This window comes from Poeciliopsis prolifica, unplaced genomic scaffold (genome assembly GCF_027474105.1).
Source record: "Poeciliopsis prolifica strain line A6 unplaced genomic scaffold, Auburn_PproV2 SCAFFOLD007, whole genome shotgun sequence".
Lineage (NCBI taxonomy): Eukaryota > Metazoa > Chordata > Actinopteri > Cyprinodontiformes > Poeciliidae > Poeciliopsis > Poeciliopsis prolifica.
This window is the reverse complement of record NW_026562382.1, coordinates 12,610,220-12,623,134: the sequence shown is the minus strand read 5'-3', so window position 1 is coordinate 12,623,134 and position 12,915 is coordinate 12,610,220. Positions and strand designations below refer to the sequence as shown.

Genomic DNA, 12,915 nt, shown 5'->3' with positions numbered 1-12,915 from the left:
TAAAGCAGGCCTTACTCCAAGGCTACAACCTCATCACACCCACACTGAGCTGGAGGTACTCCAAGAAAATTAATGTAAGACTCTTGGCACCGTGGTTGCTATGTACTGCAGTGTGTAATGTCTTCAGCAACAAATGCTGCTCTACACTTAAACTCCTTGTACGTCATAGAAATTGGTATGCACTGGCCTCATCCAGTGCACATATATTAAAACTGTCCAGACTTGGCTGAGCTGGTTGCTGGGAGATTGAATACAGTGTTTTCAGGATGACATCAAATGAAAAACATAGTTCTTATGCTTCCAAAGTTATAACTTTATTGTCATTATTAGCCATGAAAAACGATAAAAGGATTAGAGGAAAATGTTAAGTCACAAGGTTTTATTATATATTTTTGGAATAGTTAAACAATGACTTATAGTTTAACTTCATTCTAATTTGCCTTGATTTATGTTTGGCTTACTATAATCAGTGACCAATACAAAGATGTTTTTTTTTTTATCATCTACATGAGTCTTCCAGACAGCATGGTGGTTAAAATTATTGCATAGTCAGCAAGACTGAAACGTGAGTGCAGAAAACTGTTAAGAAAATAGGCCAATTTATCTGATGGTAGAAGTGTTGAGAATCCTCATTCAGATGCGATTCCTCAGCTGTGTCTTTGCGGTAGGAAGAGCAGCGCAAGAAATTCATTTGGCAGTTGCTAAACACATAGTAGCCTTATGAAATGCCCTCACAATGAAATTGAATTTTTATTCATTCCAGCTGTGTTTAAGAAGTCCTGAAGACTTTAGAGCAATCTTAATTTTGTGAGAAGCATGCTTTGTGAGTCAGTTAATAAGGCATAAAATGACAAATTTGTGATTTTGTTTTTACAGGAGAGTAGTTTAAATGTGGAGGCTGTTGAGCAGACGTACTGGAGGAACCCCATCCTGAGATATACCCAGCATCCTTTGCACTCCCCCCTTCTACCTCTACCTTATGGAGATGTTAGCGTCCACCGTGAGTGTTCATTCATGCAGTTTTTTTTTTATTATTATTTGTGTTGGCCAATTGTGCGCACAGAAAAATCTTTTTAAGAACATTCGAGAGGGCATTCAAAGATTTGTGTCAGCTAAAAGATGATCCACCTGATGTAATAATTTTTATGTCATAAGTTTTCTCTTTTTCTTTCTCCATTCTGTCCTATTAACTAGTCTTTATCTTGTATTTTTCATGGTGTAGTTTGAAGTATTCAATGAGTGTGACTAAAAGAAAATAAATTTCTCTGGTTGAACAAACTGTTCTCGCCTCCATCTCTCTTAGTGCAAAAGGAAAAAGGCTACACCAGCCTGCAGGACGAAGCCGTGAAGATTTTCAACTCACTGCAGGAGATGGAGGCCGTATCAGACCCCGTGCCAATCATTCAGGGAATCCTGCAAACCTGTCAAGACTTGAGGCCGTTACGAGATGAAGTTTACTGTCAGCTGATCAAACAGACCAATCACGTCCCGCACCCCAACAGCCCCGCCAACCGAGCCCACTGGCATCTCCTGACCTGCATGAGCTGTACCTTTCTGCCCAGCCGAGGAATCCTGCGCTACCTCAAGTTTCACCTGAAAAGGTGAAGCTCTGCTTGGACACTAAGCAATTAAAAAGTTTGAGCTCTGGTCTGAACGTTTGTTTTTGCACCTCTGCATTTTCTTCAGGATTAAGGAGTTGTTTCCCAGGACAGAGATCGAAATGTTTGCCCATTTTATCGGGGAGTCTCTAAAGAAGACAAAGACGAGAGAGTTTATTCCATCCCAGGAGGAGATCGTGGCACTTCTTACCAGGCAGGAAATGACCACCACAGTTTACTGCCATGGAGGAGGCTCCTGCAAGATCTCCATCAACTCTCACACCACCGCTGGAGAGGTAAGTAGACCACAATCACTGCTTATTGATTAGTTTTTCTTGTGTCGAAACAAATCCAACTTTAAAAAGTCATTTTTAGAAGATTGTTAATAGACAGCACAGCTGAACAGTACTTAATCTTCTCCTGAAACTCAGTGCTCAAGGTTGGAACATACAATTGAGGAATCCTTGACCACTCCTTTTTTTATTATATATATGATATCCAGACTCCTAGGTTCCCTTTTCATTTTCTCTCTCAAACTCTGCCCAAAGGTTTCCAAAAGGATTAGGATTGGGGACCGAGGTGAAGGTTAATTTTGTGTTTGTTAAACCACTTCTGTGTTGATTTAACCATATATTTTGCATCAATATTCTCATCAAAGCCCAAATGATAAGTTGTGGTTGTTTCCTGCTAGAAGTCACCAGATGTTTATTTACATTTTGCTGGTATTTCACAAAGTCAATAGACTCCTTAACACCATCAACAGCAAAATAAAAACTAAACCACATTTCCCCTTTATGGATTATTTTAAGGCCCTGGGTCACATCATCTTTATACACAAGGAAAGTATGATGCTATAGATTACTAAAGTAAAGTTCCTAGACTCTGATCTGCTAAAGTTGAAAAAAATGTATTAATCACCAGCAATTTTGTTACATTTTATATCTTAAAATGTGATTTTTCCTACTTTAAACAAATGTACTAAATGTAGAAAAGGTCATTTGCACATCTTTACAAGTGATGACACTAAGAGCGAAGCTGCTTTGTTAAACAAATGGCTCTATTTATTTTCTTTGTCAGGTGGTGGAGAAGCTGATCAGAGGTCTGGCTATGGAGGACAGCAGAAACATGTTTGCACTCTTTGAGCACAACAATACTGTGGACAAAGCTGTGGAAAGCAGGGTGCTCGTGGCTGATGTTCTGGCTAAATTTGAAAGGTATGCTGGAACTTTTTTCCCCCAGACATTATCTTTAATCAGAGACGCACAGAAATCTGTGTCCTGGGTATGACAGTGATATGAAGAGGAGGTAATAAAATAGGATAAAACCAGATGTGGGAGTGACAGGTTTATGGCTTTCTCTCCCCAGACTGGCTGGCAGTGAGGAAGCTCGGGATGAGGGCCAGTGGAGGCTGTATTTTAAACTCTACTGTTTCTTGGATGTTGAAAGCATGCCAAAGGAAGGAGTGGAGTTTGCATTCATGTTTGAGCAGGTTTCTTTTTTTTATTATTTCAATTAAATTTTAATAAAATTGGGAAAAGAAAAAAAAAATACATTTATGTTAATTATAATATGTTTTTCTTTGTTTTTGTCAGGCCCATGAGAGTTTAACTCGTGGCCACTTTCCTGCTCGTGAAGAGACACTGCAACACCTCGCCGCTCTTCGCCTGCAGTTCCTCTTCGGAGACAAAACCCGGATCGCATGGAACCTGGAGAACGTCTACCCTGTGGGTCGCCTGCGCAACCGCATCCTGCAGTTCACCAAGGCGGGTGGAGCCTCCGGGTCGGGCCAGACTCTGGAGCGAAGAAGGACCAGCTTCCTGGACGGCACACTGCGTCGTGGACTGAAGACGGGCTCCATGAAGAAGCAACGCATGGAGGAGGAGCAGATGCTGGAGATGTGGATAAAGGAGGAGATGTCTGCCACCAGGGCAAGCATTGTGGAGAAGTGGTCCCACATCCAGGGTCTGGATCAGCACCAGGCCATGCTCAAATACATGAGCATAATAAAGGAATGGCCAGGATATGGATCCACACTGTTTGATGTTGAGGTAATTTTTGATGTACATCAAAGTAGATGACTTCTGGAAAGATTGGGACATATGTATATCAGTCTTTGTGATTCTACTTATGTTGGGGTCTTCATAGTGTAAAGAAGGAGGATTCCCACATGACCTCTGGTTAAGTGTGAGCGCCGAGAATGTGTCCGTGTACAAAAGAGGCGATCCAAAGCCTCTGGAGACGTTCCCGTACGAGCACATTGTCTTCTTTGGGGCGCCACAGCCCTGCACCTACAAGATCACTGTGGATGAGAGGGAGATGTTTTTTGAGACACCAGAGGTACAATTTTTATTGGAACTTCTTATTGGCTTGTGTAATCCTTTTCACTTTTTGTCACATTGCAAACACAAGCTTTTCTGTATTGGATTTGATTGAATATTCTAAAAAAAAAAGTCACAGATTTTTGAATGAAACCTGAAAAGCGGGACATGGATTGATATTGTCTGTTGGAGTATGTTCCAACTGGCCTCTCACAGAAATTTCTGCTGATTCCTCTTAGAAAATAACTCAAACTCAGGTATTTTGGTTTTGTCCATCTTTAAACAGTAATTCTTCAGTCTTGCTACAGACTCCCATTTGGGTCTATGGAAATTTTAACACAATAATATCATTTGATCTAAATCATTCCCTTGTCTTTCCAGCTATATCTTTACTATTTTCCAATTGCAAGATGAGCCTGTCCTCCCTTTGCAGTCACAAATTCGTTTTCCTTCAGGAGTTTCCCGTTTATAGTTACATTTTAAAATGTAACTAAATACAGAAATATAATTCATTCCCTTATTTAGTTCAAGGGATATTATTGATTTTGCAAGGCATTGGACATTTCAGATGCAGTTTTGTTTCTTTATTTTTTTAACCATTCATAGCTGTTGACTCCCTTTTAATTTGCTGCATTTCTGCCAGGTCGGAGAGATCACAAAGATCATGAAAGCATATATAAACATGATCGTGAAGAAGCGCTGCAGTGTCAAATCTGTATCCAGTTATGGAACCAACTGGATCCGGTGATCTACTGGAGACCGACACCATACCTACTCAGCTGCATAAACGGCATGGAGAAGAGATGGAGATGAGAGACGAGGAACCACCTGCGATATTGCTACAAAGATTTTGAGCAAAAGATTTTGCTACAACGATTTTGATTCTAACACACCATTTAGAAAGATTTTCTAAATGGTGTGTTGACATTAACACACCATTTAGAAATCCCCCCAATAACACCCAAACATGATACTTCTCATACTTTTTGGGCAGAGATTCTGAATGTTTATCCCAATGGACCTTCACAGTCTTCCATGTAATCTCCAAAGAGTTACACTGGTTCATGTTTTTTTTTTCATCATTATTATTATTTAAGCTGAAATCAGGTGTATTTTTCATGGATTTTATTTAAACATTTTGAATCACCTCCACGTCTAAATTACCAAATCAGAACATTTCACACAACTTTTCTGGCAAATGCACACTGACAGAGTTAGCACCTTTATTTATTAGATTGGTGTTTCTTTTTTTCCAAGAGTTTTTGATCCCTTTTCTAATGAATGTTCTCCAAAATGGAGATCCCCTCAGGGTATTTAAGTCCCCTCATTCTGCCTTACTTAACAGCATAAATGTGGCCTTGCAGTAGCAAAATATAAACTGGTTTGTGATTATTTACACATGTGAGGCCAAACTAATACTCTTAACAGGTTAAAAAAGAAATAAAACTGATCAAACATGATGTTAGTAGATAAGCCAATTAAGAGTCTAAAACTCTTTTCTTCTACCAAGACTGAAAATGACATAGTAGCATAATATGTGTGCTTCTGTTCCAGAAGAAGAATAAATATGAGCTGAATGTATGTTTAAAACAGCCAAAATGTGTGTTATAGAATGAAAGCATGACAACATTTCATTGCATTTGTGAGCATAGTTTGCTTGTGTGTTTTTGCCTTTAGACATGTCAGCAATCAAGTGAGGGTGTGGTATTTATTTATTGAAAACACTCAATGGATTTGAGAGACAAGAAAGCTAAATGCGCTTGAAATGAATTGTTAGTCTAATTTGTGCTTGTATGGACACAAAGTGATGTTGAGATGGACCAGATGAATTGTCTCCATTTTGTTTCTGAGCTTCTCTGACTGTTAAATTTGTATTATTGAGTCAATGCCAACCAACCTGCAGTATAGTTCCTGGTTAGAGTAATATAATGTCGACATAATGAGCTTAGTATTTACCTCACATTAGATGACTGTCCTCCATCACACCGCATTCATTTTCACCAACAGTGGACACTCTGGTCAGCTGCCGGCGGCCACACCAGAGAGCGACCCACCTTGCTGTTGATGATGACTGTATTTTTGAGACTTCTGATTGTTTTGATGAGGCAAAAAAAAAAAAACCTGAAAATGTTTTATATAAGAATTTAAAAATGCTTTAATAAATTATTGTATTTGAAATAGTTTTTGTGTTGTTTTCATCCTTTACAATATGATTGAGACAATGTTGGATGTGTCTGAACAGAAAACATCAGAAATGAATAAATTACAACAAAGCACTGAATATTGATTCATCTTTTATCCCCTCACTTTTTTCTGTAGCTTGGAATAAATAATTAACTATTGTTTTAAACACTTCAAGAAAATGTGTTCTGTCTTTAGTGAATGATTTGGAAAATATGAATGTTGTGCTCCAAGCTAGCTCTGGTACTGGTCAGTTGTTGGCCATCCCAGTAAAAATTGTCTTGCTCTGCCACTAGTCCCAAGCAAGTTAAGGACAGGTTACAACAATAAAAAGAAAACATTCGGACACATGCATATTCAATGTAGTTTGTTTATACAGTGCCAAATCACAACGCATATTATTTAAAAGCATTATACAATAAAAACAAAAAAATCAGTTCAGTTCAGTCATACAGATTCAGTCCTTACATTCCATTTGATCCTAGGAACCAAAACCCAGAAACAAGTTCAGTTCATTACTAAAATTGGTCAAGAAGTTTTCTCCCTAAGGAAACCCAGTAGATTGCATTGAGTCATTGACTCCTCACTCCTTCTGGATGAGCATGTAGCGAGTGGACAGTCGATTGCATTGTGCTGTTGACTTTCCCTCACACTGACAATGCATGTAGCGACAATGGAAAGTAAAATTCTCTTCTTGTCACTGATCCAGGAATACTTTCTTAGTTTAACAAGCCATAAGGGGTTAACGGCAGCAAGGTGCCCCTCTAGGAGAGAAACCCAGTTAAACAGATGAGCCAGTAGTTCACCAATGTTTTAAACACTGATAATTTATAAAGCTGCAGTTAAACTCATCGCTTCTACAAAAAAACATTACAAAATTAGTTGAAACATTCAAATATATTTCTCTAAATGTAAGTAGCTTCTCCACAGGAGGACATTTCAGTCATGCCAATATTATTCATGCAAACTCTTGCTGAGCCTACAGATATAAGGACAGAATGGTTATGTTACACCATAATCATCTTCAGATAGTTAATTAACCATTTTTACTGAAGTTTTTCATTATGCTCCAATATTTTGCCTTCAAGCATTTAAAAACTGCAGACACAACAGAATGATTTAATTGCTTTTACAGCTGGAAACGTGTGGGCTTTGTCACTACGGTTTACCCAAAATTGGTTCATTATGGTCCATGTCATTAAAATGGGTAAAGTTCTCATTTTGTGCAATAAAGTTTTTATTAGTTTGAAACCCAGTGAGGAAAATACTCCTCGTGCTCGTTCAAATCCAGACAGTAAGCTTTTTTTTCCACCTTATGAAGCATTATTATCTCTCTGCCACTGGTTCTTCACAGAAGCGTCAGCTGCTTATGACGTCCACCATCGTAAAGCAGACGTCCAGCCTTCACTTTTCACAAACGCCTTTTTACTTCTCCACAGCTTCCCACTGGTGGCACCATGTTCGGGTTTTCCTCCTCTGCTTTTGCTTTATTTCTTAACATCGGCGTCATCATTGTTTTTGTCGCTGCAGTAAAGGCGCAGACACCGTCCGCGGCTCCGGGTAAGTTTTCTTCAAGCTGTTGCGAATTGTTTTTTTTTGTGTGTGTGTGTGTTTTTATGTGCGGTCATCGCGGTCAGGAGGTTGTCACATGACATCAGAAAATTAGATTTATAGTGAGCAAAAATAAAGATCAGCGACTTGGATAATGATTTGGCCCATACGTTTTTTAAACAGGGCTTTTGTTGCGTTCAACAGTGAAACCTCGTGTTTTTTTTTTTTTCAATCTGAGTTTTTAAACTCCCAGTGCAGAGATTGAACACTCAACGAGCCTCTGTTTTACTGTGCTTCATTCTCTCTGTTTCAGCTCCTTGTAGCCTGAAATCCAACAGCAGTTGTGATGAATGTCTGCAGAATGTGGCAGTGAGTTTTGCATCCCTGGGTTTTCCAGTGTCTTGATGTGTTGCTGTGGTCAGTGCGTGCTTTTTGCAGTTGCGATTTCTCACCAGAAGTCAGCGATGTTCGATTTGAATTTGTTTGTACTTCTCCCTCTTTTTTCTTAACAAAATCATTTTTAAAAAAAAAAAGATCACCAGCCAAAGATAAGGGGGAAAAAAATCATTCGTTTTTACTAAGATTCCCAGACTTGCGCCTGATTCTGCGAACTCTGACTGTAGGGGGCGCAGTGTCGACCACACACTTCAAAGGGGTTATCCTTCGTGTTTTTAACCACAAAACAAATGTTAATTAACCCAAACGTATGAAATAAACAAATATGTACAAGTCTAATTCAATTTGACTGAGATTGAGTTTTTAAACACAATGATTTGAGTTTATTTTTTTGTATTTTTTTGACAATGTTTTTTTATATATGTAAACATCAGACATTTTTTACATTTGCCACTTTTTTTGTTTACCACAAATAGGGGGAAAATTGCTTCTATTTTGTTTTATGTGTGTTTTATAGCACCAATACCCACTCAAATATCCATTGCACTCCCATATGTACCAATGAATATGTTTGTGTTTTTTTTTGTTGTTGTTGTTTTTTTTTTGCTGTTGCAGTGCTTGTGGTGCTCTTCCACCCAACAATGTGTAGACTACCCAGTGAAGAACATCCTGCCCCCCAGCAGTATTTGCCCCCTGAATGATGCACGATGGGGGGTGTGCTGGGGTAAGACAGCAAAATGGGATGTGTGTCAGCCTTGCATATGTTTGTTGTGTTTTGACATATGTTATGCAAGTACATGTGATGTCTTTTTTTAGTAAGAATTATAGAGTAAATATCAGGTATGTGCAATTTTATTATAGTAATTTTATTTTCACATATGTATTCATTTTGGAAATTCAAACACAGGCTAAATTGAAGCATTAACAAAGACCATAAAATTAAAAAAAGCATCAGGTATATCTCAACAAGGTAAATAAATTGAATTCACTATTTAAAAATATCAACAAAGCAAATTCAACCAGTTGCCAACAGTATCGTCTTTCTCAAAGATTCATATTCCATGTTAATAATGTCAAATTTTTTATGCAGTTTTTACTGTTTCAATTTTTATAATTTCTGTCAGTTTTTTTATATCATCTTTATCTTTGAATGTAAATACAAAAAGTGTCTGCATGTTACTTGGCAGAAGTTTCCTTTGAGTTTTGTAGACCATATAACTTTCAACATTTCTATATTTGCTGATTCCTTCAATTTTAACACTTAACTTAAGCACAATTTTGGTGTGGACTTTTATAATATAATATAAGATTGGTCTTCTTTGTAATGGAAATCCTTTAACATTCAACCACTTGTTGAACTTGATCACTTCACAAACCATATTTCATTTTAGATTTAAGTTACTCCCATACACAATGCATCATATAAAAAAGTGATTTAGAAGGTATTTCACAAATGTATGTAAAAAGATTAAAGAGAATAATTGGGATCAATATGTCAGGCATAGATTATCCTGTCTGGGGGCGGGGCTTTTAGCCAGGTTACTGTCTATATGGGCCCCATGTGTAAATGGAGGCTAGATTTTCAGTCAGCAACCAATTTCCAGAAATATTTGGCTATTGGTGTAAATCTGAGCCTAAGAGCAGCAGTTTTGGAAAAATAAGTTTAAAATTTTGCAACATTGCAAAGAGCTGCTACTATTTTTCAAAAAATTTAAAATCAAACATTTTATCTTTGAGATCAGTGAAGTACAACCTGCTAGGTGATCATAAACCCTCAAGTCAGAGATCACATTTTTACATTGCTATAAGTTTTTTTTATGGATGGATTTTATTCATTTCGTTCTTCATTTCGCCTTTTAAAATTTACAGTCAACTTCCAGATATTGATCATCACGATGTCAGTACTGGCTGGAGTCATCATCATTGCCATTCTCGTCTGCTGCCTCTGCTGCTGCAAGTGTGAGAGGATTGGGTAAGCTGTGGGTCACATGAAACACACTGGCAGAGGAATCTGGTTTATAACCAAAGGAGGAGGCAGAGTGGTGGTGAGTGGGACACAATAGGTTATTATTCTGTGAGGCTGGGCTGACACCGCTATCTCCAAAGAGCTTTCCCTCACTGTTGCATTTAAACCTCAACCACTTGTTAAAGCTTGGGTTATGAAAGAAGAACTTCCCTACAGTTTGCTTATTTGCTTAGATTTCTTTTTTATTTATTTTATTACTTTTTCAATGTCAAAATCAATAAGCTGCCTCCTTTTCTGAAGCATTCCTTAATAGGATTAGTATCATTTTCTCTTTTGTGAGCCAAGAGTACTCATTCAGACGACTCCTCACTAATAAAACGTCTGAAATATGGTGCCTTGAAAAGTATTCAAAACATTTTAACTTTATTACATTTTACCATACTGAATAATAAACTTGGGAATTTACAACAAGCAAAGTAATGTATAGATAATTGTAATTTATTTTCACAAATAAAATCTGTGTTTGTAGCCTGTTTTATCAACCGACCGCTTTATACTTCTCCAAAGCTCTATCACCAACCTGTCACCTGAACAGAAAAAGTTTATGCAGCAAGGATATATTAAAAGTGTAAGGGCCGCTCATCAGAGCTCATCAGGCCACTTCACATTACCCAAACAGATAAAAATGTCATAGACGCTTTGTGTTTTGTCTTTTCGTTCAACAAATGGAGCACGAACCCACCGCGGAGCTTTCTGCTGTGTTTTATGGTGCTGTTTTATATTAGCCCCATAAAACACCCATCAGAATAAATGTTCTGTGACTTTCACAAATTTGTATTTATATTGAGATAAATTACACACATTATTTTGTGTGGTCTATTGCTTAAAATCCCATTAATTAAAGTTTTTGGATGTAAGCTGACAAAATATGAAAAAGTTCAAAAGACACTGGACCTCATAAGAATTTTACATCTTCTTTAAACCATTTAATATTTTTGAACATATCGACAAAACAGTCATTTTTATTTATTTCTCATTTTTTAGAAGCAAAAGAGAAGACGTGCGGGTGGAGAGACAGACCCGAGCGAGGAAGGCCCGTCAGAAAGCCAGGTGAATGGCTGTTGAGTAGGTGTCTGCTAAGAACCTGATCAATCCCTGTTTTCTGTCCAGATTTTCATGTGGCCAAAATCGAATTTCAAATCGTTTTCAACCAATTACACGTTTCTTGTTTCAAATATTCTCTACACATTAACTCAGTTGCGTATTAATTTGATGTGAAAATAAACAGATCCAAACTGTCCGAGTTGTCTGCCATTCAACAGTTTGTCCTTGATTTTCTTCCCTTTTTAGGAAAACAGAGATCCAGCTGAGGCATGATGAAATAAGACAGAAATATGGTGAGACCTATTCTTTTGATGATGAAATTTGGAAATATCAGATAGGGATTTTAGGATATAACAAATTGTGAATGTGCTGTTTTTAAAAAAAGAAAGACTAGCACAGCAAAATATATTTGAAAAGATAGTTAGAGAAAGTGAAGAATAACAAACAATAATGAAAAGAAAATTACAAAGAAAAATCTTTTTTTTTCCAACTGGTCAATGTTTCCATCTAGTGGATGAAGGCAGAACTAGACTTCTCCAGTTATTGAAACTTTCTCTTTCGTAAAATTTCCATTTGTCATTATTAAATGCTAAAAGTAACTTTATTATTTATTTAAAATGCAGTTAGCACAGTTTCCTAAATTCAATCTTTGTTTATGTCTTTTAATAGGCATAGCGAAGGAAAATCCTTATGCCCGCATGGATGATCATTAGGGGGAATGTCAGTGAAGAGGATCTTTTTGATGCCAGTAACAATGAAATACAGTCATACGTGTACCTATTGATAAACTGTGATTTTCCAAAATAATTTCACTGTGATCCGAACTAAAAATAGAAACCTTGTCTTTACTTAACACTTGTTTTACAAACAAAGGCCCCTTAATTTTTGTTTAAAAGGATTGTTCAACTAATAAGCTTTTCTGTCCATGTGTAAAACAAGCTGTATGACACAGTGTTGTCACTCAAGATAAGCTAAAAATATTGATACTGAAGGATTTCACAGATATTGCAGTGTTATAACAGCTATGCTTTCATTCTGCATCAGAACGACTGTGGTCTGATGTAAAGGGCCTCTAACAGGTTTTTATTTTGTCTGATTTTAAACTTTATTTGATTAGACTTAAAATGTATCAGAGTCTTTTAATGACTTGATTCATCAGATCTTTGTGCAGCTAATAATACATTTGAAAATAAAGACAATAAACAATTGCTTGCTCTGCTTTTTTCTACTTATTCATTAAAGTTAATTTCTCTGTTATAAGAAAAGATTCTTTTAACCACAAATGGTGACCTTCTGAATAGTATGTCCATCCACTGTACTGTATATGCACTTAATAGTTATTCAGACCTCCTTTCACACAAATTACTGGATTAATGCAGCATAGCATGGAGGCGATCAACCTGTTGCACTGCTGAGGTATTAAGAAAGTCCAGGTTTCTTTCATAACAGCATGCCTTTGTTGTTGGCTCTGGTTTCTCTCATTCTTTGATATGACGATACTCCACAGATTTTCTACCTGGCTTACCTGAGATCACGTACAATTAGGTCATTTAAATATCTATTTCTACATTTGGCTGTGTGGATAGATGTCAAGACCTGCTGAAAATCAAATTATCATCTCCATAAACTTGTCATCAGAAATACTAAAGTTTACTAGCACATGGCTTTGCAGACTTTTCCAGCCCCGTTTCCAACCCTATAACTCCAACCTGAATGCAAATTTTTCAAGTTTGTACTAAGTTTTTAAGTTTGGCCTTACAAAATACCAGAATTTGCACATAGCTTTTTCATTTTTGTCTTG

At 37.1% G+C, this 12,915-nt stretch overlaps 2 protein-coding genes across 5 annotated transcripts in view; both read left to right on the top strand.

Annotated features, from left to right (window-relative positions):
- The window catches only part of myo10l3 (myosin X, like 3), a 64,296-nt gene extending 58,099 nt beyond the window's left edge, over positions 1-6,197 (top strand). For all 3 annotated transcript variants that reach the window (XM_055031860.1, XM_055031857.1, XM_055031859.1), the window contains 8 exons: positions 877-1,000; positions 1,304-1,601; positions 1,687-1,894; positions 2,676-2,812; positions 2,964-3,087; positions 3,191-3,646; positions 3,744-3,935; positions 4,560-6,197. In XM_055031860.1, coding sequence (XP_054887835.1) covers positions 877-1,000; positions 1,304-1,601; positions 1,687-1,894; positions 2,676-2,812; positions 2,964-3,087; positions 3,191-3,646; positions 3,744-3,935; positions 4,560-4,664 — 1,644 coding nt within the window. In that variant the 3' untranslated portion in view covers positions 4,665-6,197. The remainder of the gene's footprint in view (positions 1-876; positions 1,001-1,303; positions 1,602-1,686; positions 1,895-2,675; positions 2,813-2,963; positions 3,088-3,190; positions 3,647-3,743; positions 3,936-4,559) is intronic.
- A 1,287-nt stretch (positions 6,198-7,484) lies between these two features.
- pttg1ipb (PTTG1 interacting protein b) lies at positions 7,485-12,322 on the top strand. 2 transcript variants are annotated; one of them, XR_008606099.1, is made up of 7 exons: positions 7,485-7,657; positions 7,962-8,017; positions 8,660-8,768; positions 9,914-10,016; positions 11,055-11,135; positions 11,361-11,407; positions 11,784-12,322. XR_008606099.1 is itself a non-coding variant. In XM_055031358.1 (7 exons), exons 1-7 carry the CDS (start codon positions 7,555-7,557, stop codon positions 11,825-11,827), a joined length of 528 nt encoding a protein of 175 aa, XP_054887333.1. In that variant the 5' UTR covers positions 7,485-7,554; the 3' UTR covers positions 11,828-12,322. The 2 variants fall into 2 exon arrangements, 1 of the variants encoding a protein (XP_054887333.1); XM_055031358.1 differs by having other exon boundaries at positions 11,055-11,120.
- Positions 12,323-12,915: the final 593 nt, after the last annotated feature.